Source organism: Hippopotamus amphibius, chromosome 15 (assembly GCF_030028045.1).
Source record: "Hippopotamus amphibius kiboko isolate mHipAmp2 chromosome 15, mHipAmp2.hap2, whole genome shotgun sequence".
NCBI lineage: Eukaryota > Metazoa > Chordata > Mammalia > Artiodactyla > Hippopotamidae > Hippopotamus > Hippopotamus amphibius.
Genome location: NC_080200.1, coordinates 41465055 through 41491142, shown reverse-complemented (window position 1 = coordinate 41491142; position 26088 = coordinate 41465055). Strand labels below are relative to the sequence as shown.

The window sequence follows — 26088 nt, the reverse complement described above, 5'->3', positions numbered from 1 at the left end:
GGTCATTACCTCCAGCACCATAGCCAGAGGGTTAGTCACTGTGCTTTTCTCTCTGGCCCAGAAACAGAACACACAAAGAGACAGCTGTCGTTTCAGTATCTGCTTTCCAGCAGCAGGGGCTGCCTTGGCTTCGAAGCCTTTCCTGGGAGACACTCACATATCAACAATATGAAGCCAAAGCGTAGACCTGGGAGGAGAAGGCTCTGAGCCACAAAAATTCAAGTTGGAAACGTGGCTTTGGAGGGTGCCTGTGACCCTAGTCTATGCCACGCCCCACCTCCTCGTGCCAGTGGGAACTTCAGCGTGATGGGCCAGCAGCAGGGAGGGGAGAGGTGAATATTGCAGCAGACCATTGATATGATCCACCCACTCACAGCTGAGATGTCCCACATAAATTCTGAGAGCACAGGCAAGCCTCAGAATTTAACCACAGGAACGGTCCTGGCTCTACTGCTCATGAAAATGGTCTCGAGTCTCACACCAGCCTTTAAAATGACCCCAAAATGTCATTTAAAATCTAGTCGCCAAACAGAGGCTTCCCAAAACCACAGGCAGAGAAACTCAAGATTCAGTTATAGAAATAGAGGCTAACGTGGGGTCTCCTTCTGGTCCCCACATTGGGACTGAAGCACATGAACATTTACACTCAGTCATAAAAATAGAGGAATTCTTCCATCATCTAATGGACCATGTAATAGAAAGTGGAGAGGCTCTCTAGATGCATGGGTGGGATCACAATACTTAAACTTGTATTAATGGCCAAGGAAGAAATCTAATGTTTATTAGACATCCAAATACACCAGCCTGACTCTAGGAGATTTACAGACCTTATTTTAACTAATTCCTATTTTAGACTAAGGAAGCAGCCTCAGAGAAGTCACAGTTAAATACGTAGTGTCTTTATTTCTGCCCTAGAAAATGCAGTGTACGTGAACACGGAAGAAACCCTGGGGTGAACATGAACTCAGCTGTGATCCTGGTTTTGAGCTGATGTTTAATCGTCCGGAGCCATGCGGCAGCACTCAAGGCCCTGGTCCCCAGGTCATACGTTTAGAGTTTCCAGGCGGTTGTCATCATAACGATGAAATACACATCGGTGTCAATGGACGCGCTCACACCAGCATAGTAGTTCATAAACTCCTCGGGGGTCACCTGCAGTGGGAAAGTTAGAAACGAAAACAAAACTCTGCTCCTCTCCGTTTCCGTGGAGGCCCATCTCCAGGACCTGTAAGTGGGAGGGAAATTAACAAGAGAAAAAGCGAGGTTGAGGATGGCGTGAGGAGGTGGCCAAGGGGGAGAGGGGAAGAAAGTCTTGAAAATTTCCAAGCCAACCTAAATGGAAAGTGAGATGCAGGTCTCGTCTTCCTTTAAGAGCAGAACCCCATCTGTTCAGGTAAGTGAGACTGAAACTCAGAATAAGAAACAAGTATTCTTTAACCGCAGTGAATACCGTCTTTCTGTGACACATCAGAAACATCACTTCATGTCTTTGTGTCAAGACAAGAAATGTTTTACCTTTCAAAAAATGGAGCTCGGTCTTATGGGTAAGGAAACAGATTTCTTGTTAAGCAGTCCTTGGCTTCGTGCTTTTTAAGATACATTTTACTCATTCCAGGCACAGGGTAAGTTTAAAAAGATGCCCCCTGCTCCATGCTGCCTTGGGTTCTCTCTCCTCCCATGCCTGTTTCAACTAATATGTTTATCTGTGCTAGGATTTTCCTTCCTTTCCTTTCAGAAAGAAAAGAAAAAAAGCAGTTACCAATTTATTTTTTAATAGTTGTAGGTGACACATACACTCTAATGCAACCATATTGGCCGGCACGATTGGTTGATTCAGGGAAATCATTGTCCTCCGGTTTCATCTCTAGGACCAGTCACTTTAGCCCCAGCTATAGGCCTACTTATTTGGGAGGATGCAGTCACCATGATGATGGCTGTTTTGGAAATTTATGGTTTTTCCAGTTAGCCCTCAAATTTCAGTGTCGGGAGGTATTGAAAACATCGCAGAAAGTGAAATCCGTAAATAATTCAAAACCCCTTTCTCATCCATAACAGCAAACTCCTCTCCCACTGAGCCTTTGGGAACACACCCCTCTCTTCCAAGAAGCACACAAGCTGAATGACCCACGTGCTTTTTTTTTTGTGGAAATTATAAGTGAACAGAGAAAAAAGGCTCAGGATCCACAGTTCTCTTCCTGTACCAATCTGTCCCCCTGCCTGTCCCCTCAAAATATTAAAAAGTAGCAGGAAGAAAGGCTTCAGTGGAGCTACTAATTGAACTGTGCTTATCCCTTTCTGGAAGCAGAACTAAATAATATATGTACACAGTTTTTGTTAGAAATTAGAATGCCATGGATGTCTCCTTTCTTGAATTTCTTTATTTCTGTCCTCCTTTGCATTCCCCAGTTATCCAGCCTTAAGTTCCATCTGGAGTTCCTTCATATTGACCGTTCCTTGTGCATTGAAAATGTGATTCAACATAGAAAAATTTGAATCAGTATCACTTTTCAGAAACATTGTCCTTACAACTTTTAGAAGGAATATCCCTATAAAGTCCTTGGCACAACATCCGGGAGATAATAAGTGCTCAATAAATATTCCTCAGATTCATAATTATGCTAAATGAGGTTTCTGTGCATTTAGACATTAGATCAGGCACTTCTGGATCTTTTAGAGGCAAGGATCTCAACTACAAATGTGAATAAGAGCCATTTGGGACACATTAAAACTGTAAATCCCTGAGCTTCATCCCTCCCCCCCACCCCCCACCAAAAAAGAAAAAAAAACGTCAGATTGTACAGTTCTCCAGGGCAGCCCGCAACCTGCCTTGTGAATCCATTCCCCAGACGGTGATCATTCACCGAGTTGGGGATTTATGCAGGGTCTGTGAAATTCAGGTGACATCAAATACTGCAACCACTGAAAACCCCAATAACCCTTACGCCTATCTGAGAACTTAATGTGGCTTGTGAAGATAAATGTCAGAAGAAACGAGGTGGGAACTTGAAATCAGCTGAATCACAACAACGGGCTACTTTGAACTGGGTTAGAGAAAAAGGGCAGCTGAGGTTTCCCTGGGCAACAAGGAGGAACCACCTGCAGAAGGGAGGTAAATACCTCCTGGGAGCCCATGGAGAGTTGGGCTAATTTGGGGAAATGGCAGTTGACTAGTTTTCCACTGCCATCTCAGAGATCAAAGGCCAGCCATATGGGAAGAAAACATACGGTTCTGCTGTTTCTGTCCTTACGCATTTGGCTGCCAGACAGAATCTAGGCTCCTTTTTAACCTACCTCTGCAATCACTGCAGGCTAAAATGGTGGGTATTTCTCTGTCCCCGGCAGGAAAATGTCAGCAGAAAGGACAGAAAGATCTCCTCCCTACCCCTTTCTCCCCCAGGTCATACGACTCACCCTGAAGTTTCACGGAAAGAAAAAAACGGGGGAAATTCCCTTCAGGACGGGGAGGCTTGTTTTCTCTTCCTATCTCCACCCGCTGGGCTTCCCGCCCACTGTCCCACAAATCCTTCCTGTGAGGCCAAGGGGTCGGGAGTAACACTCCCCAGGGTTCTGCTGCCTCAGAGCAGACCTGACTGTGGGTTAAAAATCCCATTTCTGGCTGTCGATAAAAGACAGAGGACATTTCCATCTCAGTCTAGACACAGTTATGGAGATATAATTTCTTACCCTACCAAGTGACACATCTGTCCCTTGAAGACACTAGTTATTGGAGATGACTGGGTGTTTTTGTCCTTAAGTTCACGGGAGTTTAGAAATGCGAGTTCATCTCAAAGCCCAGCAAAGATTGAATCAAAGTGAATCCCGTTCTCTGGCACTCCCTTTGCTGGACGCGTCACTGAAATGGCATTTACATGCAGCAAAGTGTGGTGACAAAGGATGCTCAGGAGGATGTGTGAAAAAGGCATGCAGCATCCTGAAATGCCCTGTGAATCGCGTTCCCCGAAACTGAATTATGGCTCATTTAGAAGTTAGATGTGTGTTATTATCATCAAGTTCATTGGCGTTAAGCGAGCTGTGGGTGGTAAATACGGTAACCATGAAACAGAACATTTTACCAAAGTACCACAGTCTTCAGATGATGGGTATTTAGCTGTGTGGGTCTCCCGTACCAATACACATGCACAAACACACACACACACACATACACACACTTTTACTACTTTTGTCCTCAGCTTTCTAGAGAGTCACCAAAGACACATTCTACTTCTATTTATAAAAAATATGGTGTAAGTATTTTCAAGTCTTTGGGGCTGTTTCCCATTTACAATTACAGATTGGATAGAAGAAATTTCACTAGATTAAGCTCTTTCACTCACCACTCCATCTTTGTCATAGGGTGAGTCAAAGTTATCCAGAAATTTCCGGAACACTTGCTCCTCCGTCCATTCTCCATTTTGGTACTTCGGATGGTGTTTTGCGTTGTACACCTCGCGAAGGTCTTCAATTGTTATCACGCCATCTCCAGTCTTGTCTAACTTTCTAAAAGCTTGCATAATTACCTCTTTTCTGGCTCTGGACATTGGAGGCTAGATACATAGAAAGAAAAAACATATAAACAGACATACACAAGCAGATGAGCTTTTCTTGTATCATCCGTGATGAAATATCTTATTCCCCTCAGTGTGCAACTGTTTGTGTGCCTTTAAATGACGTGCATTATGACGGCTCCAAAACATCCCTGAGCCTGTAATTCAGTCTCCTGCCCGTCTCCTCCGTGGTGTGCTAACAGTTTGTGAAAACCAACCCTCAGGATAGCTAACCCAAACCACGTGGCATCCAAACCCAGTAAATACAGTGATTCCTGGGACCGCTTACTCTTAGTGTGAGAAGAAATTCATTAAAGTCTATTGTTCCATTTCCATCTTTATCAAACCTCCGGAAAAGCTCTTCTGCCTCTTCCTTTTCCATGACCACAGCGTAATCATTTAACCCTTTCACAAATTCCTTGAAATCAAGGGTTCGGTTGTTATTGTCGTCCATAATTCGAAACACCCTGAAGATGATACACACGCACAGAAAAAGAAGAAAGAATACAAAGAACAAAGTGTAAGAACAAAGATTTCAAAAGAAAACCACTCTCAAGACTTTTCAAAGTAAAATGCAACAGTCTCAGATTCTTCTCTGTACCCTGCTCCCAAATTTGGAAAAGAAAACAAACCTTTAAAAAATGTACTGTATGATGGCCAACAAACACATGAAAAGATGCTCAACATCACTCATCATCAGAGAAATGCAAGTCAAAGCCACAATGAGGTATCACCTCACACCAATCAGAATGGCCATCATCACAAAGTCTGGAAACCACACATGTTGGAGAGGGTGTGGAGAAAAGGGAACTCTCCTGCACTGCTGGTGGGACTGTAAGTTGGTACAGCCACTATGGAAAACAATTTGGAGGTTCCTTAAAAAACTACAAATAGAACTACCCTATGATCCAGTCATCCCAATCCTGGGCATATACCCAAAGAAAACCATAATCCCAAAAGAAACTTGTACCATAATGTTTATTGCAGCACTCTTTACAATAGCCAGGACATGGAAGCAACCTAAATGCCCATCAACAAATGAATGGATACAGAAGATGTGGCATATATATACAATGGAATATTACTCAGCTATAAAAAGGGATGAGGTGGAGCTATATGTAATGAGGTGGATAGAACTACAATCTGTCATACAGAGTGAAGTAAGTCAGAAAGAGAAGGACAAATATTGTATGCTAACTCACATATATGGAATCTAAAAATGGTACTGATGAACTCAGTGACAAGAATAAGGATGCAGATACGGAGAATGGACTGGAGAACTCGAGGTATGGGAGGGGGCGGGGGGTGAAGGGGAAACTGAGACGAAGCGAGAGAGTAGCACAGACATATATATACTACCAACTGTAAAATAGTCAGTGGGAAGTTGTTGTATAACAAAGGGAGTCCAACTCAAGGATGGAAGATGCCTTAGAGGACTGGGGCAGGGAGGGTGGGGGGGACTCGAGGCGGGGGAGTCAAGGAAGGGAGGGAAAATGGGGATATGTATATAAAAACAGATGATTGAACCTGGTGTACCCCCCAAAAAAAATTTTAAAAAAAATGTACTTTTGATTATTAATATAAAAAAGTCACTATTACACTCAAAAAAAAAAAAAAAACAATTGATTGAACTTGGTGTACCCCCCAAAACATAATAAATAAATAAATAAAATTAAAAAAAAAATGTACTGTATGATTCTAATTATGTGATATTCTGAAAAAGGCAAAACTATAAAGGTGGTAAAATGATGAAGGGAAGGGGAGAGAGATTAGGTGAAGCACAGGGGATTTTGAGGGCAGCAAAACTACTCTGTATGATGCTATAATGGGGGAGACGTGACATGCATTTGCTAAAGCCCACGGGACCTTACAGTACAAAGAGTGCACTTTAATGTGCACATTAAAAACATTTGTTTAGGAGGTCAGGGGATCCCAGGAAGGAAGGCAGACTGTGACAAGAGAATCTAACTATTTTATAGACGTGTGAGGCCATCTGACGGGTGGGGGATGGGCAGCTATAGGTGCTGACTTAAGTGACTCTAGAAATGAGTAGAGTCTGTAAGACTAAAGACCAAAAGAACTGCACATAAGCTCTGCACTCTAATTGATTAAGATATTTCCCGTGGAGATAGGAGTTAACCATTCTCATACTGCTGTATGGGTACCCTGGCCCTGAACACTTGCGTGAATGGCTGGTGGATGGTGGGAGCCAGGCTTCCCAGTGTTGGATTGGGGATTTACAGATAAGCTAGGACAGGGAGCTGGGACGATCAGGTCCATGTGGTGGAGGACTGAGTTGGAGACCTCAGGATGAACTCAAGTTTAGCTTAAAATAAACACAGTTGGATACATACAAAATATGTACAGATATGTATGTATGTACAAGTTAGTACACACCCTTGTATTCCCTTGTTCTGTTGGCTAAGAGGACCTACAAGTAACACCCCAGTAAGAACAAGCACATCTAGAGTCTAGATCTTGGTTTCAAATACAATTCTCCAAGAAAAGGAAATAAGCTTCTTGGAGAAATGTCAGATTCTAGAATTGGGGCAGAAAATATGCAAGATAAGCTTGGAGTATCTTATACCAGAAAGTAAGGAAGTACTCAAAAAAAAAAACCCTACATTGGTGGAGATACATCAAAGCGACACAGAAGCCAACTGAAAGAGCTCCCAAGGCCAAAACTGGAACAATTTGTGCAATAAATAGTGCTGAATTTTAACCCAAAGTATAAAATACATATCCACGCATTAATATTGGTTTAAGTAAATGACTGACTAAATAAATAAATGTGGGAGAAGAGACAAATTTCTCCTGCAGAATTTCAAATAAATTATGCTCATTCTCTGTCCTAAAGGAGGAGAGCTTACTCCCCACACCCTAAGTGGGGCTCTGCATGCAGACTTCCCTTTAAAAAGTCCAACATGGAAAGGCAGCGGGCAGAGTAACTCTACATTGGAGGAGCCAGACAGGTACCGTCTCAGCCAGGTGATCAAGGTCAACATCAGTAGTGATAAATCATGTTGACAGTACACATGCATCCTTGATTTGACCTGATGAAAATGGCACTTTACTTCTGTGGTCCCCAAAGAAACATAATCCCAGTCTCAAAATAAGAAAAAAGGGGGACGGGGAAGCCAACACTTCTTCAACTCAACAGGAGAAATTTAGGGAAGGGCAAGACCAGTAAAAAGGAGGAGGCAGAGGGCACATTCAAGCAAAAGGCTGAGGATGAGACAGTGTCTGTTCACCATAGACTGGTTCACAGTGGAAGGGCTGGTAGGCATGTGGGGTGGAGGTGGTGTAGATGGCAGGCGGGATTCAATTAAACGGGCCAGGGAGTGGATGAGAGGATGGAGGTCGTAAAGGGTTTGCCCCGAGGACAGGGATGTGACCCCAGGATGAAAGAGGTGGAGGATGGAGCGATGCAGTATTGAAGGGACGTGGACCGGCCTTCCTGTTGGACTGGGACAGCCTGGCCACAGCCTGGGTTTCTGACAGAGCTGGGCTTGGTCCGAGATTTGGGGGACTGTTGAAAGTGAAAGTCCAGTGCTCAGTACCTGCTGGGAGTGAAGCCTCCCACAGCCTCCAGATGGGAAGTTGGAGTCCCCTGGCATCACATCCGGCATTTCTCTAACATGCAACTCTCACACCAGGAGGATTCCCATTTTTGCAGCTCTCAGTGTCCTGAGTCTGAGTCCTCCATGAGCCCTAGAGAAACCTTGTTCACCCATGAATCCCCTGAGATGTCACAACGCCTGACCCATGACAGGCACTGGATTTAGTCTGCACTGGAGAGATAACACTCAGGACCTGCCCTCAGGAGGCTTACAATCTCTTTGCACCCGGGTTTCTCAGTCCTGAGGACTACTCCCACCATCAGAGGGCCGGGAACAGGAGCTGTTCTCCTATGGAGCTGCGGGAATTCCACCGGCAGTGAGCTGTTGATTACCTGACAGGCAATTCCAGTGCCCCTGGAAGCGATGGAGACACCAGTACCTGCAAGTGGAACTCCAAAACCTGCAACCACATCTAAATCACTATTCCTTCCCTCCTCTTCTAATTCGGGCCCTAATTTTTTTTCTTAAGATTAGGGAACTTTCCATTGTTATTCAAGCCAAACCTCTGACCCGAAGCTCAGTGAACACTTTTATAGCACATCCATTTCCTTTCCTGGGCATGCAGAAGGCATTTCTCAGCCTCTCCTGAATGCTACTGGGAGTTGGTAGATGCAAACTATTACATTTCAAATGGATAAACAATAAGGTCCTACTGTATAGCACAGGGAACTATATCTAATCTCTTGGGATAATTCAGGCCCAGCTGAATTATTGTCACAGCTTTAGGGAGGGTCTCTCTCATTGCCCTGCTAGGTATCTCTCATACCTGGACATGCTTCTCCCTTCACCTCAAGTTGTCCCAGTAGCTGCACTTAAGAACCAAAAATTGTCACAAGGGACCTCAGAGACGAGTGCTTCCAAAATCTGCATTTTACGAACAAGGAGCTGAGACCCCAGGAGGAAGCGACTTTCTCGAGGTCACGCAGCTAGTCTTAGCCTCATCTGGCCACACCCTGTCCTTCTCCTCCATCGCCCCACCGCCCACGGCCCAGGTCCTACCTGCCAAGTCCTTTGATGCCCGCAGAGCCCCTGGCCAGGCACTGCAGGCGGAGTCTTTCGATGGGGTCGGTGGCCGTGGTGAGCTTCTTCTTAGCTTGGAACGCCATCTCTCGGTCGTGGCGCGCGGTCCCCGCCATCTGAGAGGGAATCCACAGGAGGCTCAGGAGGGCTCCTCGCCTGCCTCTGGCTGGGCAGGGTGGCCACAGCCTCGCTGAGAAGGACAGTCACACCACGCTCTCTCATTCACGTCACAAGAACCATCTCAAATCTCCCAGGATTTCCAATTTTCAGCTATACCAACTGTGTCCTGGAATGTTTATCACTTGTTTATCTAGTCCTGAGAACATCTGATCTCTGTAGCCAGGACATCCGTTTTAAATATACAGCCATCCCCGATACGCTTTCATCTTTCAGAGGCTCTCCTCCCGTCATAAAAAAAAATAAGTCCAATTTCTCCAAACTCTTTTCGAGCCAAGCTTATATGCTTTATTCTTTTATTTAGAATTCTCCATATTCCCTTTGACTCCAGATTTAATATTCTCCTTTTTGGTCTAAAGATTAATTTTTGTTCCTTCTGTTTCACACTTGGGCCTTGATGATTCTTACCAGTCATCAGTATGTTTTCCTGGATTAACTGGTTAGTGTCCATTAACACCTAACTAGGTTCTCAGGACATAAAAAGGTAAATAGACCCTCTCTCCTGGAGACTAGATACATCTTTTTTCTACAGTTTGGCTTTTGTGTTTTAAATATTCAGAAACAGGAAAGAGGGTGGGTGCAGGGAAACACCACCCCAAGAGGTCCGTGAGCAACTTACTCACTGTACTGATCTGCGGAAAAGCCACCTGCTGGGAGCCTGGACACCCGGGATCTAGGCCTGACTGCGACCCACTCCAGGTGAGGTCGGCCCAAATCTCAAGGCCTCTGATTCCGCCTCCTCTGCTAAATAAAACACTTGAATTAAATGATCTTTAAATTCCATCTCTGCTCCAAGAAACGGTAATCTTCCTATGAGCCCACAAGGCCAGTAATTGCGGGAATTCTAGAAATTTCTTTTTTAGGGCGAGTTGTGAAAATAAAAGGAGCAAGAGAGCTTGATCGATATGCAAAAAAACCCAGCATTCGAGGCGCAGAAAGAGCTGGTATGAGAAGGGTTCTGCCCTTGACTCAAAGGCTCCCCTCTCCCCTCAGCCCCACAAGCACCTGGACTTCCCCCTTTCACCAGCAGTGGCAACCCTCGTGCCCTCCAAGGCCGCTCCCTCCAGTACAGCCCATAAGGTCTCCCCACCAAGTTCTCATTATTTAACTTTAGAGAGAGGGGCGCTCAGATCGAAAGCCAAGGCCGGGACACATCATTCCCGACAGCACCTGCCCGCAGCCACCTGGCCGTTGCCTCCTCCTCGCCCTTCACATGGATGAAAAGAGGATTCTTCTCCGTTCTCTTAGACACGAGGCCGAGAAGCAGGCCTTTGCCTGTCTGGGTCTCAGCCATTTTACTCCACAGCAGGAAGAAACTGCTCTGCCTGAAGTTCTGTGAACACTCCCTTACTTCCTCCAGCCCCGAAGCAGAGGTTCCCGGAATTCCAGAGACAGTTGCCTTGCAGGCAGCATTAACTTTCTTAAAACCTGCATTTGCCTGGCATCTGATCTCAAGCTGACAATTCCCAGAGCTTGTCCCCAGCCTCCAGCCCCGATTCCACCCCCACCGAATCCCTCAGCTGCACCCAGAATCCTGTGTTCAGGCCACCCATTCACTGTCCAGCTGTCACCTGCTCCCTCCCTCATGGTCCTTGTCGGAGGCATCCCTGGCCCTGACCTTATTCTGCTCATGGCACCAGCCCCTGCCCCACCCAGGCCTCCCCTCCCACCCTGGGAGCGGGAACCAGGAACCAGCGGCCCTCACGTGCCCTCCTCCTCCTCTAAGTCTACCCGGGACCTTGTGTTTTTCCTCCCCCTCCCCCTCACTCAGCGCCACTTGCCCACCGGCTGTCCTCAGCCGCCCTCCTCCGCATCCTCATCTCCTCTGCCTCTCCCCTGCCTTTCCCACCCTCCTCCACACGCCCTGATTTTCCACACCAGCCACAGCAGCAGGAGGGGAGTGAGGAGATCAGGAGAATGTAGCTCTGGCTTCCAGACCTGAGAGACACAGCCAGAGAAAGAAGCCCTGCGGAGCCCTCTTTGCACGCCATCAGGATAATGGTAACAGCTTCAGTCGCTGACATCTATCGCACTCCCACTATGTGGTAAGCACGCATCCCGTCCTCACAGACAGCCTCTGAGCTGAATTGAAAACGGAGACTCTAACAAACTCACACACACACCTGTTCTCAGCAGCATGCTTCACAAGAGCCAAAAGGTAGAAACAACCCAAAGGTCCGTCTGTGGACAAATGGGTGAACAGGATGTGGTCTGTCCCCACCGTGGAACATTACTCAGCCATGAAAAGGAAGCAAGTACTGACAGTGGATGCACCTCAGAAACATGATACTCAGTGAAAGAAGCCAGACAGAAAATGTCACATATCATATGATTCCACACAGATGAAATATCCAGAAGAGGTAAATTTGGAGACAGAACACAGATGGGTCGTTGCCAAGGCCTAGCAGGAGGGGGTGATGGGGAGTGACCGTGTAATGGGGACAGGCTCTCCTTTCGAGTGATGACACTTAATAGAGGTGATGGCTGCACCACGGGGGGTGGAAATGTACATTTTTAAATGGCAGATGTTACTGTATGTGAAGCTCATGTCAGTGAGCTATAGACCCTACAAGCTAATTACTCCTGTGAGTCATATTTCACAGATAAAGAAATTGGCAAGCACAACATCAGGTTACTTGCCCAGGTCCCACGGTCACTGTGGCTCACGGACACTCACACACCCTCAGGACTGCAGGGTTCTGAAAAGTCATCCAAAGCCACCTCATCCTCTGGCAACTTGGAAACCAGAGCCTGTGTTGGTCAAGGAACTTGCCTCCAAATCCTGGCCAACAATGAAACTCCGGGCTTCAGACCAAGCAGGGCTCTTTGTACTCTACCACCTTTGTGAAATACTACAAAAGCATTTCAAAGCACAGTTTGATGGTGCCCACACAGAGGAGAGCAGGATGGAGCCCGGGAAACAGGAAAGCGGGATCAGTCCCACCTGATCCACCCCTGCAGGTGACCCTACCTGGTGAGCATGCAGCAGTTACCTCTGGCATCTAATCTGATATATCCGGGAGAAAATTACATTCTCTCCTGCCACCCAGCTTACCACGGGACTTGAAATGCCCATGTTAACTACTCTTTTAAATCATTTAATGACCCAGTTCAACAAATAGCTAATATTTATCTTGTGCTATTTTCAAGACACCAGCAGGAGCAGAGAGATTACTCCAAAAAGCAAGCCCTTGAATGAAAAGCTTAGAATCTTAAACTTGAGTACTGAAGTCCCCCAGTTAAGCAAGGCAGGAAACACAAAACGTGCTAAGAACTGGGGGCTTTGGAAGAAGGCAGGATGCGGTAGGGTCTTGATGAAGAAAGGCAAGACTTAGAGCTTCTGAGGTTTGCATGAAGGCACCATGGCAAGAGTCTGTTCCCAGACATGTCACCGGCATCATGGCACTGAGCAAGCGTCCCTGACTCCAGAAGCCCCTCTCTGAGCACGGAGGAGCCCGCGTGGTGACAGCAGAGCCTATCCAGCCGGGCCTGGGCAAGGCATGGAAGCGGCTGCCCTCGGATACACGTGGCCGTAGCGCCACCTCGTGTTCGCATCGCGTCTGCGCAGGTCCCTGCCTCAGGCGCTAGTTCGGTCCATTCTTCCAACAAATGTCAAGTGCGAGGCACTGTGCTGGGGGTCGAGGGGAAGATGGGGAAGGACACACAGCGCTTACAGCAACCCCACAGCAGAGCCGCGGCAACTCAGGAGAGGCGGCTAAGCAGCCTTGCAGTGGGGCTTTCTCAATACGTGTCAGAGGAGGAAGTGATGTCTAAACTTTAGTCCTAAAGGAGGGTGGTAGTCATCCAGGCGAGGGTCGTGGGGACAGGAGAGGGAAGAGCACTATTTCCCAAGTGCTAAGGCCAAAGTGCGAGAGAAAAAAAGAGCATAACTAGAGAAACACAAGTATTTTAGTCTGACTGAAGCATAGGGGTGTGTATGTAGGGGAGGGGGGTGGGATAGAGCCGTGGAGGTCTGGGAGGGCATTTGGAAAGTGGAAATTTGGAGAAAGATGCAACTGGGCAGGTAAGCAGGCATCAGATCCCCAAGAGCCTGGGACACCATGGTAGCGAGTTTGGATTCTGCACTGAGAGCATCAAGAGACCACAAAGGGTTTCAAGCGAGGGAGCTACCGTTTGTACTGTAAAAGACCCCCCCCCCCCCCCCCGGATAAAGTGGACAGGAAGGTGGGACAGGCTGACCAGTGAGAGGTGAAGCCACGCTGGTGACAACCAGGTGAGAGGTCGTGCTGCCTGGAAAGAGGTACGGGCGGTGGGGACAGAGAAGATAAAGAGATCCGAGATGGAGAGTAACTGCAGGGGCAGCGGAGGGAGACGGGTCCCGGGGCTCCACCCGGAGCTCTTGTTTGCCGGTCCCCACGCCAACCGTCATGGGACAGAGGCCTGGAGAGTTGGGGCACAGGCTGAGCGGAGCCGCCAGCAGCGAACCGAGATGGTCACCAGGCCCCCTGACGCTGGACCCAGTTAAGACTCCGTCATCCCACTGTCACGGCGCTCAGCTGCCTGACACTGCCAGAGCGCTCTGCCTGGATTTCGAGAATCGTTGTGGAACGGGTTATGGAAAGCTGAGTGTGCATGGAGGTCTGTCTCGTCATGATTCTCTGCGAGTTACATGGAATTTCGCTTGCTGAATTCAGAGAAAAATTTGAGCTGAATCTTTGGGGAATGTTTTTAATTTTTTTACTTTATTGGGCTGTCTTTGGTGCCCTCTCGTGGCAAAACAGTGAATTACAGCCTCCCTCCTCCTCTTTCTCTCTCTCTCTTTCTCCTCTCCTCCCGCCCGCCCTTTCCCTCCCTTTCCCTCTCCCCCCTCATGCTGAGTTGAGTGTACAACTAACAAACAGCAACACAGAGGTGGGTCTTAGTTACAACAGACCATGTTTGAAGGCAATGATTGGGAAAAATTAAACCATCTCTTCTGACTCAACCCATTCAATAAAATGGTTATTACTACGGGGTAGATGGCCAAAAAAAAAAAAAAAAAAAAAAAAATCTCGTGGTTCCTCAGGACAGCTCCCCTTAGAAAGTGCCTCCCTGGAATAAGTTTCAGATCCCAATGCTCAGTGTAGCCTAGCAGGTGGCTAGGGTGTTCCCGCTCTGAGACTGAAATGAAAGATTTAGGTTTGAAGAGAGTCGTGGTGGTTTCTGCAGTAGCGACTAGGAAACCCCAGAAAAGGTATAATGACAGGTGTGTGTCCGTTGTTGACATTGTGAGAGTGCCCTCATCAAACCCATCTGAGCTTTATTCAGCTAAAGAGACACTTAGCACCTCTAGCTATGCGAGGGACTGTGCTAATTCTTCAGGTGATATTATAGAGCTGTAGTTCCAAATAGGTACGATCTTCCCTCCCAGGGGACATTTGATAATGTTTGGAGACATTTTTGGTTGTCACAACAGGAGTGAGGGATGCTACTGGCATCTAGTGAGTAGAGGCCAGAGATACTGCAAAACATGTGAGGAGAGCCCTTGAGAATGGAGAATTCTCCAGTCCTAAATGTCAGTCTTGCTCAGGTGGCAAAGCCCTGCTGTCGAGAAAGACCCGGGACCACCAGTGAAACATAAACGTGCCCACCCTCCACCCCAAACACAGCAAACTAGCATCTCTAGGCGTGAGTGCCACACATCTGCGTTTTCACATTTCCAGATGATCTTAACTAACACACACATAAGTTTGAGAATCTCAGCTGTAAGAGAGACCAAATCATCCTCCAGTGACAGGAGCAAGACCTCGAGGGGAAAGGCTAGAGGGAAGGTTATAACATAGCACAGGGTAAGATGCAGGTGTGAACAGAGGACAGGAAATGACCATTATAACCAGCCAGGGACCAAGCCCTTGCTCAGTGCTTTGCACACATCAGCACATCACCTCACATGGAAGGTTTTACGGAATAGAAGCCCCTTGCCTGAGAATGTGCCACAAGGCAGTGGCAGAGTCAAGGCTGATCTCCACGTCTGCCAAAGTCACCGTGTTGAACAGCTACGGCAAGGTGCTGAGAAATCGCTTGGGGAATTCAGAGAAGGACCGTGAAATGAGATGAAGGAGAGGCAAGGCTTCAAGGAAGAGACTCCCTGGAGAGCTGGAAGGATTTCACAACAGAGGAGGGTGGGGACAGTAGTGCAGAGCAAAGCAGGACACTCACGGGTCCTAAACAGGACCCCTCTGTCTCACCTCAGGGTCTTTGCTTGGGTTTTTACCACTTTAAGGCTCCATGTAAATTCCTTCTGGTTGAGATGAACAGTTTCACTTAGTCCCTTCCTTTTGGAGCTGTAGTGTTGTGTATTTGTTTGCTTATTTTAATAAAATGATGTGTGAGGTGGTTTTTTTCCCCCACAAATTATTTTTCAAATTATTTCTGCAAAGTATGAATATATGAAACACCTGGTTTTTGTTTGGATTGCCAACCTCTGCATAAGATTTAAAGTATGACAGTATTTAACCTCTCCTTTAATAACGTAAGTACAGTGTGGAAATACGATGTCATTGAAGTCTGGCATCTTACCAAATTTTCTCTGCGCAGAAATACATTTTCTCGGGACTTCCCTGGTGGTGCAGTGGTTAAGAATCCGCCTGCCAATGCAGGGGACACGGGTTCTATTCCTGCTCTGGGAAGACCCCACATGCCACGGAGCAACTAAGCCCGTGTGCCACAACTACTGAGCCTGTGCTCTACAGTCTGTGAGCCACGACAACTGAACCCACAGTGCCGCAACTACTGAAGCCCATGCGCCTAAAGCCCATGCTCTGCAACAAGAGAAGCCACTGCAATGAGAAACCTATGCACCACAATGAAGAGTAGCCCCTACTCGTCACACTAGAGAAAGCCCATACACAGCAACAAAGACCCAATGCAGCCAAAAATAAAATGCAATAAATTAATAAATAATAAAATCAATCTTTAAAAAAAAAAGCACGAAAGAAATACATTTTCCCAAGATGTTTAAAATTCATGTTTCAGCTGTTGTCAATATGCAGGTTTCCCTAGAGCCCATGTCTGATAAATATAGTCTTTTATTCTTTCTATCAACCTTTGGAATGTGAATTAATTCCTTATTTTAATGTTTATGATGTAGCACAATTTAAGAATAATGTTTCATAAATATTATTGTTACTTCACACATCTGCTTGAAATTTCATTTTATAATCATTCAAGCAGGGTTGGGATTAGGGCTAGGTAAGGTACATGCCTAGGGCACAATGTTTAAGGAGGCCCTCAAATCACAGGATTGTACAGACATCAAGCCTGCACTGACACAGGGCTGAGAGTGAGTGTCTCCTTAAATATTTTGCCCCAGGGACCAACCTCACTTCACCCTAGTCCTGGTCTTGAATTCAACATATATTTATGGAACATCTATTGTGTGCCACACAACAGCAATGAATGAGACAACCAAGGTCTCTTCCAGGAGTTCACATTCCTCAGGATAATTTTAACTTTTTTGAATTTGAATTACAGTTGATTTTCTAGAATTGCCAACTGGCAGATTCCAATCTTTTTTCTCTGCTACATTCCACTTTCAGTTAGGTGGCCATGTCTCACTGGCCAAAGAGACTCAACTGAAAGTGCTGCGGGGTCTGGGAGAGCTCTCCAATCTCTTTTACCCCCTCCTGCCTTACACAAGAATGTGATGTCAGGAGCAGTGGCAGCCTTTCTGCAATTGTGAGGAAAGGGCCAAGGGAATCACAGAGATATGAACTTAGAGCCTTAACATCACTGAGCTACTGAACTGATATAACCAACTACCTGACTCCACACTCCTGTCATGAGAGAAACATAAGCCCTTATTTGTTGAATCCAGTGTTGGTCAAGTCCTCTGTTACTTGCAGCCAAAAGTATTCCTAACTAAGATAACTGGCAAAAACTTATTCCTGCAGTGTTCGGGTTGACCCTAGATCTTGACCTTTACCTGGGTAAAATAACTAGCAATCCTGTGTGAGGAGAGCCTTGGCTCCCCCTGAGAACTGGGAGGAAAAAAAAGTAAAATTCTTCTCTCAGGAGAATTTCATCAACAATTAGCAGCCTCTGCAGCATTTTTGGCTATGAAAGAGAGTGGAAAACCTGCTTAGCATGATAGTCAAAGACCCATGTAACTAACACAATGTGATACAAGCCCAGATTTGATCAACACGGAGGTGCCAGGGTTAAAGGGTCCCTGTTCATGAGCAGCCCCTGGGACTCTCCAGAGGCAGAAGCTGTCTTAACAGCATTCTCCTTGCTGTCTCCTCCATCTTGCTCGTCCCCTCTGCTCTGCCTTGAGTCTCTGGGGTTTTTACCAGGAAATTACTTGCAATCTGTTCTGAGCCAGGCAGCCTGCCAGATCTTAAAGAAGCAGAGTAGGAAAATATCTAAACTACGCGAAGGTAAGCAAAGCTTTGGCTGGATTTGTGTACAAAATGCAAACAAACAAACTTTTCTTCCAAACTCGCTGGTTTCGATGATTATACTCTTAGAACCAACCATGTGTCTTCCAAATATCCCATTTCTCAGATGCCATGAGGCCTTGGCCTCAGTGATTTCAAACCCCCTGCAAAGACAAACCCCAAATGCACAACTTCTTCCACTTTTAGATGGGAATAAAGCCTCCGCTCTGACAACCATTTGCCCTTTTGCAACATTAGTCACCAAAATCACCTATTTTATAATTATTTTACATTCACTTAAAATGTTCCTTTTGGAATCATTTGTCTATTTAATGTTTATTTTATAGCCACTTAGAAACCCAGCTAATTATTTGCAACCTGAGTGTTCTTAATTGATACCCTCGGAGAAAACCAAGTGTGAGTGGATAGAAATTCAATGTCAGCATGCCAGCAGCAGTGTAGGGGTTGTGTCCAGCTTCTCATAATAGAAACAGGTTAATTTTCTCTAAAAATGGTAGAAGTATACTTTCCTCTCATATAAAGGAAGTCTGGAGGCAGCTCAGGCAGTTATCAAGGTTCCAAGAAACTACTACCTTTTTACCTTACCATGGTTTTTTTTTCCCTCAAAGTTGCCTAAAGCTACAAAATAACCACAGCAGCTCTAGCCATAACATCCACACGCCAGGCAACAGAAAAGAGAAAGACATGAGGGCAAGAAGAATGCACTTCCCAGCTAAGTCAGCCTGTTGTAAAATTGTCCCCAGAAGACTCCACCCAGCTCCTTTCACTGAAATCTCATTGGCCACTCCTGCAAAGGAGGCTGGGTCTGTGCTCTGAACGTTTGTGTCCCCCAAAATTCGTATGATGAAATCCTAACCCCCAAAGATGACGGTGTTAGGAGTTGGGAGCTTTAGGAGGTGCTTAGGTTGCGAGGGCAGAGTCCTCATATGGGGGCTTATAAAAGAAGGTCCAGAGAGACCCCTCACCCTTTCTACCACGTGAGGACACAGCAAGAAGCCATCTGTGTGCCAGGAAGAAGGCCCTGACCCGACCATGCTGGGGGCTTGATTTGGGGCTTTCCAGCCTCCAAAACAGTGAGAAATAACTACTGGTCGTTCATCAGTTGTCCAGGCTGCAGTATTTTGTTACAGCAGCCCAAATGAACTAAGACGGCTGGGGAACCTGATTTTAGGCTGGAGACTTTGCCATCCTCCAGGTTCTGTTTACAAAGAAGAGGGAGAGACTGGCAGAAATATTAGCGTCCTTCCAGAAAGTAACAGTGTAAGAACGTCTAGATCCACTTGTTCCACAATATCATCTGGAACCAGAGGCTTTCTGAGGCGTATGGAGCTACCAGACCACCCTGGTGGAGGCGACTAAACCAAGTCCTAGGAGCAGAAGTTAGCATCTTGGTGATTTCTCACTCCTCAACCTCTGTTCTCCCGAAACAAATAAGATCATCTTGATAACACAGGCAGTTATCAAGGGTACCCTGAGTTTAGGCAAACGTAACCTAAAATGAACTAGACCTGGGGACATCAAATCACAGCCCAGAGGCTGAATTTGCCCCTCTGCCTACTTTTGTAAGTAAAATTTTATTAGAAAACTGGCACACATGTTTGCTTATATGTTACCTGTGGCTGTTTTCACCCCAAACTGCCAAGTTGAATAGTTGCTACCGAGACCTCGTGGTCCATGAAGCCTGAACTATTTAGTATCTGGTCTTGTACAGAAACAGCATGTGGCCCCCTGGGACTACCCAGAAGTAACATCAGCTGCAAGAGGGGACATTTATTGAGCTCAGGCTCTGTCAGGCTCTCCTGAAGGTGTAGCCTGTGTTTTACAAAGTATTCACTATCAGTTTGTTTAGAACAGAAAATGTGTCTGGTGCAAGGTGAGTTTTGATAATAACTCTGATAGTTTACAAAGTGCTTTTACATACATTAAAGGGAACTATTCATATTTCACGAAATAAGGAAATGGAGGTACAAAGAGATTGAGGGATTGTCCCAGTTCAGATGTAAGTAGCAGAACCAAAGTTCTGAGTGGGGTCTTCTGCGTCTGCCACTTCCCCAGGGGGCTTTTGTAAATTACCCACAACATTTCAGAAAATATTCATTTTTTTTAAACAAGGGACCACTGTAGTCACCGCAAGTCACGCATATACAAAAACTGAGACAAGCTTGTTAGCAATATTTCAGCCAAGGCACATTTAGTAAGAACACCTGACATTGTAAGTTACTGGAGAGCTTTCACCTGTGCCCTTCTTCTGTGTGAAGAGCTCTTTTTGAGGTCAAGATCAGTGGTAGAGGTGATGCACATAAAGCAGAGCTTCCAAGGAAAGTAAAACATCTTTAATCCACTTCTCAACCAAGGACTGCCCTGCTCACACAAGTGATGTTCTACACTTTGAAGTATTTGGAAAATCTTAATTCTATCTGACTTCAGGTTTTGAAAAGATGTAAAGATACTGGAGAGAAAACAAGATCCTGGGGGGCAATAGAATTATGGCTAGAGATGTGCAAGAAAATCTGCTCCAAAGAATATCATGAATGGTGGAAATGTTCATGGACATTAGGGTGTCACGCGAAGGCAGCTGTGGTCCTTTCTCTAACACAGTAATCATCCTGTAACACTGTCTCCTCCCAAATGCCAGCTTGTTTGTCTCTGAAATATAGAAAACTGCTTCTATGAACCTTGATTTTTTTTAATATACAAAACTCTCTGAGAGTAGAATAAAAGCAAAATTTTACAAGGAAAATCCAGTAGGGTAAAGTCTAATGAATTTATCAATTAAAGAGATGAAAGCAACAGTGGAAACCAGGAACTAAACATCCTGCTCCTTGCACCTGTGTATCCATCACCACAAGTTACCAGACAAGGCGTGGCCCTCAAGATCAAGAGCTCCTTCCACGCAGAGAACCCAGCCTTTCCTCAATCACTTATTCCACTCTAACTCTCCTAATTCTCCTCAACCTCTGAATTATCTGGTTTATCTTCACTGCTGAGCTCAATATTCTGTTTGTCCAGCCCCTCCCCTGACCCATTCTCCAGCCACATCTGTGCTATGGGAGGTTGACTTTTTTGAAGGTCTACATTAACCACATTTCTTTGCTTTGGGGCTTCCAGCTGGATTCAGCCCATGGGAGGCACCAGCAGGAGATCAGAGAGCAAGAGGAGAAAGGGTGGAGTCACTTTGTCCCCAGTTTCCTCTCTGCCAAGCTACAGCTGCCAGTGACTGCAATCTTCCACCAAAGGCAGCTCTCCCTACAGCAACACTTGTTGAGATAGGGTAACTGCTCCTCCTCCTGCCCTTTCAGGTCCAAGGACCATTCGCCCTCCTCACTGTGGCAGCCCTGGGGCATTTTCTAATCCCTTATCTAAGTCCCTGAGCCCTTATCTTTGTAAATTATCCTTCGTTAAACTTTTTTGAGTGGGCCATCCATATCCTGCCAAGAGGCTGACTGGTACCTGAATTTGTGTAAGGATCTACTCCAGCAGTCTTCTCAGATGAAGATGCTTCTCACCCCAAATGCAAAGTACTAAGGAATCTCACAGTCTCTAAAATGCACCCCGCCACCTGCACATCATCACCCATCCTCACATCCATCTTTGAAGCACAGCCCAACTAGACATCCTCCCTCTGTCCCTCTTTGTCTCCGTCATTTCCTAAATCACTGAGACTCAGGGTCCTGCCTCAGAGACTCCCTCTCTGTCCCAAGTGCCCCCATCAATGTGGGAAACCTCAGAGCTTATCTACACAACCCATCTGACATGCAGCATGAGGTTCCTGGAGCTCCTTGCTTTCTACCAACTTCATCTGCTCACTCTTTTCACGTGGCTTTCCAACGCCATCTCTTACATTCTGTCACCAATCAAGGCTAGTCTCTTCTTGAAGTTCAAGATCAACATCCACTTTCTTTCCACCTTTCAGTTTCATTCTTCCAATCATAGATGCTTGTGACCTTACAAGAACTCTAGACTCCTGATTCTGCATTTTCACGACGGCCATTACCTACCTTGTTTTCCTTTCTGGACGCATTTCCTTCCCTCTCCATTCTGGACACCTTAATACCTCATTCAGACCATTTCCAACCAGTGCCTTCTTTCTCAGCCCTCCCTTGTCAATCTCCCTCACTCCCTTACAAATGCCTGACTTGGCTCAATTTGTCTATATGTCCTCTCCTTAAAGGCAGGCTGTAAAGCGCAACTGAGCAAACCCACATGCCAGGGTGAACAGGTGCCTGCAGAAACACGCAGCTCTACTCTTCCATGACATTGGTTAGATTCTTCTTCCAGTCTTTCCAGAGGCTAATGCAAACCTTTGTTACTCCCCTCCACACCTTGTCTTGAAATGCATAGTAAAGATGGAGCCACCAGACATGAACTCACTCATACCATTCTCCTCCAAGTCTATAGAGGTATTTGCCTCTGAGACTCTCAACTTTGTGGTCCCTCCCCCAGAGAGAGTGCTGAATTTCCTCCCATCGAAGGATAATCTCTCCACCCACAGCATAGATCCCAACCTCCCCTGGACCCTCAGCCATCAGGTATATCCTTTCCTCCTCTCCACCAACTCCCCCTTTATTTTTTTCTGTACTTGATGTGCATTTTGTAATTATTATTTTTTAAATCCTTACTATTTTATTTTTACACAACTTTAAAGATTACACTGCATTTACAGTTATAAAATATCGACTATATGCCCTGTCGTGTTGTACAATACATCCTTGTAGCCTGTCTTACACCCAATAGTTTGCACCTCTCACTCCCCCGTCCCCATATTTCCCCTCCCCCCTCTATATCTGTAACCAATGCCTCCCTTTAGTTCATGAATTTGCAGAGATCCCTCAACCCTAAACTCCTTCTAGCTATCACCCTTCAAAGCCAAACTACTTGAAAGAGTCTCGGGCTTTTGCTTTTACTTCCTCGTGTTCCTCTCATACTCCAGTCCACTGTAGTCTGGTCTCCACTCTGTCACTCCACAGACCATACTCTCAGGATGTCATTGCCAGCCCGATCGCCAACTTCAACGGTCACTCTTAACCCCTATTTCATTTTGCCCAGCAGTTGACTCTTCTGATCATTCATTCCTCCTTCTTCAAACTCTTTTCTCTCAATGTCTATGAATCTAATTTCCTATCTCCCTTCCTCTCAGATAAGACCCATTCGGTCTCCCCCCTTGTCTTCTGCCTGCCTTTTTAAATGCTACTGTTTCTCGGGGTTCAGTTATTTATCCTCTTCTCACTCTCATAAATCCCATGGCAATCTCAGCCTTATCCATTTTTCATCCCAACTCATCACAAATGTTTATTCTAGCTCGTTCAGTCTCCTGAGCTTCAGAGCCAGATTTCACATTTCCATATAAACATGCACTTTAATGACATTGGTTAATGTTCCAGAACCAAATTCATTACCTTCTCCTCCTTATTCCTTGCCTCAGGAAATGGGAACACCATTTTCCCAGGTCATTAACTGAACATCATCCTAGACTGTTTTCACCCTCTACCTTGAATTACCAGCCAATTCCTGTAAAATTTCACCATTTTTATGCCTCATGAATCCGTTCCTGCCCCTGCCTCCATTCACACGGATACACCTTAGGCCAAGACCTGGTCCTCTCCCATCTCCATTATTGAAAATGCCCCTTAGCTGGTTCCCTGCCTCCAATCTTGCCTTTCCAGTCTATCCTCCAGATGACCGGCAGAGCAATCTTTATAACATGGAAATCTAAACTCCATACTCTAGTCTAAGACCCTTTGGTGGCTCCCTGTTGTGTACAGGTAAAGAGCAAACATCTTAGCATTTCATGCATACATTGGCCCTGCCTATCTCTCCAGCCTTGTTTCTACTAATCTCCACTCCTTCATAATCTATTCTGCATCTCTACCCACTCACATTCTCCAAACACACCATGGTGTTCTGTACCACTGTGCCTTTGTACGTGGAGTCCCATGTTCAGAAACACTCTCTCTCCCTTGTTGGTCTAGGGAAGTCCTTCTCTTCCCTGTAGAATCACTATGGTGAAGCCTCACATAACCACTCTCTCCAGAGTAAAACAGCTTGCATCTTCCTTTGTATAATCTGTGCAAAGCCCATATACATCCACACTGCACTATGACATAACCCTTTGCTTTCAGGACTGCCTCTCCTACTAGACTAAAAGGTCCTTAAAGACAAGGGCTGGAGCCTTTGCGTCTCCTATCATCATATCATCAGCACTTTACAGAATACTATCAGGCTGCTAAGGGAATTCATAATTGCTACTGTTATTAGATAATTACTATTTGAATATAAATGCAAATGATTGTTCACAATTTAAGTCTCACTATTTAAAATGCACAAAGTTAAAAGATTTCTGTAGTTGTAAGAATTTGAGGGAAAAAATAAGAGCTTTAAGAAACAAGGAAGAATTCCATCTACTTAATATGGTTTAGCTATGCCCCAGACTGGAGGTCTGGACACCTGGACTAGGGGTGGACACCTGGATAAATGGTATTGCCACTTTACTAAAGTCCTTCTCAACTGCATGATCAATCCAATCAACTCTCTAATAGAATTTTTAACATGCTGTGTCAGTGTAATAAGAATTCTGATTCTTACCTGATTCTAAGTGGTCAGTTCAGCAGGCAGGGCACCACACCAACTTAGAAAGTTAGATAAACCAAAGTCTGAACCAAAGCTCAATCGTTTCATTAGTTTTTGACTTGGAGATATTTAACCTTCTTGAAGCTCGGTTTTATCAGTGGTCATGCAGGCTACTTATAATAATTCACCCACACTCTTCACACTGAAGTATCCAGTAGATAGTAACTGCTCAGTGATGATTATTTCTTTCCCCTTTACTGAAAGAAATTTATTTTTGTACATTTTTATTTGAGTACCTCTATGCAAAGATGACAAATTCTCTCCCAGTACCAAGCTATTTCCTCCCTAGACAGACAGCCAAGAACTCTTATCAGCTTTCTTGTTTTCTTGTTAGAAAGTAACATCTACTGTCATCTTTCTTTTTTTAGCTAAAATGAAAAAAAAAGTGATCAAATCAATATAATAGATAAAAACTTTGATTTACCTTAAATGCTAACCTGTTGCCACCAGTTGCTTTGAACTGAAACTATGGACGCTCTCTTTTGCATCTGGGAAGACAGGTCCCCTCCCATCCCCCTTTGCCACCTCCCTCTTACCTTTCTTCCTCACATCTTCTGGTCTGCCCTCTTCCTGCCAATTGGATGTTTTAGAATCACTGCTGCAAACTTACATCCTCATTAGCTCAGCTCATTGTCAATCCCTCTCCCAGCCCTGCCTTTTCTCAAGTTTACACTTCCGTTGCCTAGCAAATCCAGTGACTGTGAAAGCCCAAGCTGTTTGCTGGAGGAGAGAAGCCAGCAGGAAGTTGGCTGGCAATTGTTTGGTTTCTAGATGGACACAAAACTTGCCTCCTAGATTTTATAAGATAATGCTCACCAAATTCTCTTCCTTCTTTTGGCAACTCTTTTCCTTCCCTTCTGTTGTCTACAGATGGCTTCCTGCTAGGGTGTCTGATTATCAGGGGAGACTTAAAACCACAACTCATGGGAGCAAGCAGGTGATTCAAAGTCCTCCTTCCTTCTGCACAGCCACACACTAGTAGGATTCATTTCCCACTGTTTCCTTCCTTGGTGTCTTCTTTCCTCCTTTCTCCTCTTTTTTTTTTTTTTTTTTTTCACTTCTCTTTTTACACTTGTTCCCTAACAATAATTTTGCTAGATGAGGAGTGGCCCTGTTTAGAAAAAAACACCTAAGTCATGCTCTCTCTCATTGTACCTATGACATCTCTCCTACCTTCTTCATTTCCACCGCTTCTCTTGCTTCCATCTCAATGAAGTTATGCAAAGAACGGAAGACTAGAACTATGGACATCTGCTCTCATCTTACATTACATGTATTCTCAGGCTATTGTGGTCATTGATTTCTACAGTTTCCAGAGTAGACTTTGTATCTGCCTCATCAACTTCTCAGATTTGCCCTGGAGGTCAAGGGGGTGATGGTCTCTGTGGATTTTAATGAAGATTTGTCTTGGTTGAGGGGATTTCCAGTAAGGTGTGATTTGAAGGGCAAAAAAAAGCAGCTTGTTCAAAAATATGTCCTTATCTTTCTTTGGGGGTTAGATGCTGTTTCCAGAGGGTCCCTGCCTATGGCCCATGACCCCTACCAAGCACTAAGATGGTGATGACACTAACAAGGGTTAGATGTGCTCCCCACCTCCACCTCTGGGGTGGTTCTGAGTGTCTTCTACACACACCATTAGCCATTTCATCCCAAAACACCCCTTTTTGCTGCAGCTGACCTCATGGTATCAAGCCGTTCATT

At 45.5% G+C, this 26088-nt stretch overlaps 1 protein-coding gene across 1 annotated transcript; it reads right to left on the bottom strand.

Annotated features, from left to right (window-relative positions):
* Positions 1–914: 914 nt before the first annotated feature.
* On the bottom strand, positions 915–24852 carry CAPSL (calcyphosine like). Its single transcript, XM_057709935.1, has 5 exons — positions 24812–24852; positions 9164–9300; positions 4834–5011; positions 4335–4544; positions 915–1152 (listed from the first exon to the last, which is right to left on the bottom strand). Exons 2-5 carry the CDS (start codon positions 9298–9300, stop codon positions 1051–1053), a joined length of 627 nt encoding a protein of 208 aa, XP_057565918.1. The 5' UTR covers positions 24812–24852; the 3' UTR covers positions 915–1050.
* Positions 24853–26088: the final 1236 nt, after the last annotated feature.

Bases quoted from the DNA above. Each gene is read 5' to 3' on its own strand.
- CAPSL (XM_057709935.1), bottom strand. From the start codon at position 9,300: ATGGCGGGGACCGCGCGCCACGACCGAGAGATGGCGTTCCAAGCTAAG. The intron at 4,545-4,833 runs GTAAGCGGTCCC...CTATGTATCTAG, and splicing joins AATTTCTTCTCACACTAAGA to CCTCCAATGTCCAGAGCCAG. The intron at 1,153-4,334 runs GTGAGTGAAAGA...TTCCCACTGCAG, and splicing joins CCTATGACAAAGATGGAGTG to GTGACCCCCGAGGAGTTTAT.